Source organism: Sinocyclocheilus grahami, unplaced genomic scaffold, assembly GCF_001515645.1.
Source record: "Sinocyclocheilus grahami isolate Dianchi unplaced genomic scaffold, SAMN03320097.WGS_v1.1 scaffold222.1, whole genome shotgun sequence".
Taxonomy (NCBI): Eukaryota; Metazoa; Chordata; class Actinopteri; order Cypriniformes; family Cyprinidae; genus Sinocyclocheilus; species Sinocyclocheilus grahami.
The window spans coordinates 3,604,770-3,609,266 of NW_015505401.1; the positions used below are offsets into that span (position 1 = coordinate 3,604,770).

Sequence of the window (4,497 nt, forward strand, 5' to 3'; positions counted from 1 at the left end):
TGTGTGTGTGTGTGTGTGTGTGTGTGTATATATATATATACTTCTAAGCATTATTTGCACTTGGACCAAAACTTATATGTTCCAAAACATTCCTTCTGAGGTGGAGACGCAAACATGACAATGTTTGTCCAATAGAAGAGGCTTGACTAGCAGGAGCATATAAATTCAAGTAGGTTTAGTCATCAAACCAGACTCACATATCAACCACATCAAGTGTAACAGCAGGTAATGACTTTATATTGCTAAAATTCCTGTGATTGTCTTTTATCATCTTTATGTGCTTAGGTATATGTGAAAACACTGATCACAGTTAAATACATTTTATGTCAATATATGATGCAGTTAGATGATGGAAACTACTACATAAAGTAAAATATTTACTGTTTCATGAGTGAATACCTCATCTATTTTGTTCCTTTTAGATTACTGGTGTGTGCTGAACAGCAACTTTTTACAAAATGTTGCATCTTATTCTGGTTCTCTCTGGAGTTACAGTGGGCATGGCCATGCGTGAGTATTGCTCACCACAATGTGGTACATTATTAAACATGCAAAACAATGTTGCAAATAAATGACTGTTGGAAAATTGAAAATGAAATTAAACTTGAGATTCATGCTAGAAATTCTGGAACATGTAAAAATGCACTATGTATATAAATCTTAATACTTGACATTTTGCTACTATTTTACATTTGATCTTTACAAATCTAGACTGATTTTGGCATTTCTTTAAATTTACTATTGAAAGGTTTATTTTAAAATAGAGCTGTTATTTCCTCTTTTAGCTTTACTGGATTACTACTCTTACTCCATGGCTGTTGGGGACGGCAGTGGGACTGAATATTCCACTGCATATGATGGTCGCATCACTGGTATCAGAGTCTGGGAACACAGTAACGCATATATTCGTGGGTAAGTTAACCAGTTCACCACTGATCATTCCTCTGGACCAACAGAGTGAAAAAAGTCAATATGATGTTGAGATTCATGCTAGAAATTCCGGAACATGTAAAAATACAGTATGTATATAAATCTTAATACTTGACATTTTGCTACTATCTAGACTGATTTTGGCATTTCTTTAAATTTACTATTGAAAGGTTTATTTTAAAATAGAGCTGTTATTTCCTCTTTTAGCTTTACTGGATTACTACTCTTACTCCATGGCTGTTGGGGACGGCAGTGGGACTGAATATTCCACTGCATATGATGGTCGCATCACTGGTATCAGAGTCTGGGAACACAGTAACGCATATATTCGTGGGTAAGTTAACCAGTTCACCACTGATCATTCCTCTGGACCAACAGAGTGAAAAAAAGTCAATATGATACGCTTTAAAATATTATTGTGGCTTGATCTTGAAAAGTCATTTGCATTGTGTGTTCTAATTCTTCTGCATGTTATTCTGTGACCATCTTTTCAAACACTTTCATCAAATATCTGTTCAGAATCCAGCTGCGTTATGATGGTAACTGGACAACACCGGTTTGTACAAGCAATGGCAATCCACTGGAGATGTCATTTCGTGACAATGAATCCATCATTCAGGTTTCTGGAAAACATTACAGTGGCTACATCTATGAGCTTATGTTTGTCACTAGTCGAGGCCGCTCTTTAAAAGTGGGGCAGCCTTATGGAAACTCATTTAACTTCTACCCGACCAATGATGGAAGTGAGCTACGTTTTCTCAGTGGTCGACAGAATGGAAATGGCATCACCTCCATTGGGGCTCACTGGGCTGTCTTCTACACCGGTGACAACAGTGCAGCTTAAGATCATATTAGTTCAGTTCAGTGCCCTTTACCTTCTTTCTGCCAGCATTAAAGAAACAGCTAAACAAACTTGTTTTATCTGTTCTGATTTTTTTTATAGACAAGCTCCTCATGGTTATTACTTAAATAAAAGCTATTTGTTTTTTGTTGTTTGATTGTATTGACCTATTTTATGTTTCAAACTTTCAGCATTTTCCACTGCATGAACGTACTGTATGATCAATATTATATTAATTATATAACTTTGTATGGGTTTACTTTCCTTAAAATTAACAAATTTCAACACTTTTGTCTTTTGTTATATGAAGATCATATTAAAAACTTGGCAACATTTTACCCTACTTTCATCATTTATTTATTCTACTTCTTAAATGCCTTATATGTATAGATTTTATTATGTTGTTCAGATTTTCAATCTTAAAATATGGAAATCCAATAACAAAGTGGTTATTACATTTAATGATGATTATGTTGATGTAAATAAACTTCTCAAGGAGTGATATAAACAAATAAAACAAACCTTTTTTTGTGAAAATTACTCAAATTACAACTGTCCCAAAGTTGTGCTGTCAACTTCGTAACATCAAGCTTGTTTAGTGCACTTGTTTACAAAAGAGGAAACAGTGTCACAGTTGTCATTATTTACTCACCATCATGTTGTTCCAAACCTGTATATTAGGTTAAACACAAAATAATATATTCTGAAGACTTTTGAGGAACCAAGCAGTTTTTGCACCCCATTGACTGTCATAGTAGGAAAATAAATAGTATGGAAGTCAATGGGGACCATCAGCTGTTTGATTACCAGCATTCTTCAAAATATCTTCTATTTTCAACATAAGAAAGAAACACAACTTTCTCTTCACAGATTGTAGTCATCAGGAAAAAGAATGGAGAAGTTAGACTGCATAATCTACAGAAAACTAAACCTTCAAATAGTAAAGGATTTCAACGTGATCTCATGATAATTCGTATGCATTTTACGTAAAATGTGGTTCTCAGTGTTCCCACTCTTTCATGAACACTAGATTCATGGACTTTCAAGGAATTTTCAAAGCACCATTTATTTTATATCAAGCACCTATCAAATTCACACCCCAGCATATGTAGTGTCATGAAAGACCTTACATTATTTAACAGTTCACTTACACTTAACATTTACATTAAAAATGTCAGAGTAATAATGTTTTGAATGTGTATTTAAATTCTGAACCGCCGCAATACGTACCTGAAGCAACGTAATAAAAACACAGCAATACGTACCTATATCAACGTAATAAAAACATGCCAGGGTTGACGTATTGAACCCGTGTTTTAGCACCACTCAGTGGACATTTCTCTTTGAAACTGCGGCGAAACGTGCAGTAAGGTACATATTTTTATGAGACTGGGTTGAAATATTTAATTAACGTGCAAATCTGGAAAATAGGACTTTCTATTTGCTTTTAAACTGTAAACACTTTTCACTAAGCTGTTTTTCAAATTTTTCAAGTTCTACATTTTTCTCCTTAGCTCCATGTTGCAATAAGTTTTGGGAGTTCATTTTTAGTCCATCTCCTATCCTGAAAAGTGTGTCTTGCAGAGACTGACAAAAATGAGCTCCTAAAACTTACTGCCAGATTCTGGAAGATCAATTCTTCAAACAGTGGTACAAGAGGATGTGGTGCTGGTCCTTCAGGGGTCACTCTCAGCTTATCTGTCCATAAAGCCTATAAAAATAGTCTTCATGTATTTCATAACATTTCAGAATGTTATTCTTACTAAGTAGGGGTCATTTTTTTAGGATTTTTTACCCAAGCAAAGTCTCTGAGAACCTGACACCTTGTAATTCTAGAGACTCAAGGTTGCAGTTCTGGAAAATAGTGGCACTGGAGACTAAAAGGTTCCTGATGGTTTCACACTTAATTCTTCACATTCATTCTTAATTATTTTGCAGTTAACTTGCGTCTTTTCTTCTCCACCTGTTTCTTTCTGACCCCGCTGACCCAATGAGCATTTTGCTGACCAATGGACAAGCCTTAACTTTGAAATTTCTGTATTGCATTCGTTTTTAATATTTCTCATGGCGATCTAATCATTTTTGACTTCTCAGTCTGAGTTAAATCTTTTTTTTGGCTCATTTAATCATTTGAAGAAAACCAGCCTAATAATTCTCCTCCTAATGAAGGAGTTTTTCATTTCCAGCCTTCATGGACAATTATATATCATTTCTAAATGATTAAATACAAAAATAATAGTAGTTATTAAGATTTATGTGGTTTGGAATTGGTAAAATGTGCTTGGAAAAAAATATGATCAGAATATCAACGTGCCTAATAATTATGCACGCACTGTAAGATGTGTTCCCTTTTACACAGAGTGCGCGTGATCGCAAAATCGAAAGTGAACAGCAAGTGCTCATTCAAATGCGATTTCAATACCCCGCATATTGGTAGCGGCTCCTTGTGTGAAAATTATATACAATATTAGAATGTTTGCGGGATCTTTTGACTGAAAATTTAGTGAGTGGTGTCACTATGTTGTCTATGTTGCCTTTCGCACCGCGGGAACCTTTTCTAGAACTAATTGTGGAACTTTTTGGCGTTTTCGCACCGCCGGAACTGGGTTCGATTTTAGTACCGGACTGCCTTTTTTGAGAACCAAATTAGCTCCTACTCCGGAGCAGGGTCTAACCAGCACAACTGGTACTAATCGTGACGTAAGTAGACATTGATTGGCCAAACA

General features: G+C 35.2%; 1 protein-coding gene across 2 annotated transcripts in view; it reads left to right on the forward strand.

The window, feature by feature from the left end:
* Positions 1-2,098, forward strand: part of LOC107596766 (zymogen granule membrane protein 16-like) — a 21,287-nt gene extending 19,189 nt beyond the window's left edge. Inside the window, exons 1-4 of one of the 2 annotated variants that reach the window (XM_016287569.1) lie at positions 193-225; positions 423-510; positions 786-912; positions 1,450-2,098. In XM_016287569.1, the coding sequence (XP_016143055.1) occupies positions 459-510; positions 786-912; positions 1,450-1,774 (504 nt within the window). In that variant the 5' untranslated portion in view covers positions 193-225; positions 423-458 and the 3' untranslated portion in view covers positions 1,775-2,098. Of the gene's footprint in view, positions 1-192; positions 226-422; positions 511-785; positions 913-1,449 lie in introns of those variants that run through there. The other variant, XM_016287570.1, reaches the window with a different exon arrangement.
* Positions 2,099-4,497: the final 2,399 nt, after the last annotated feature.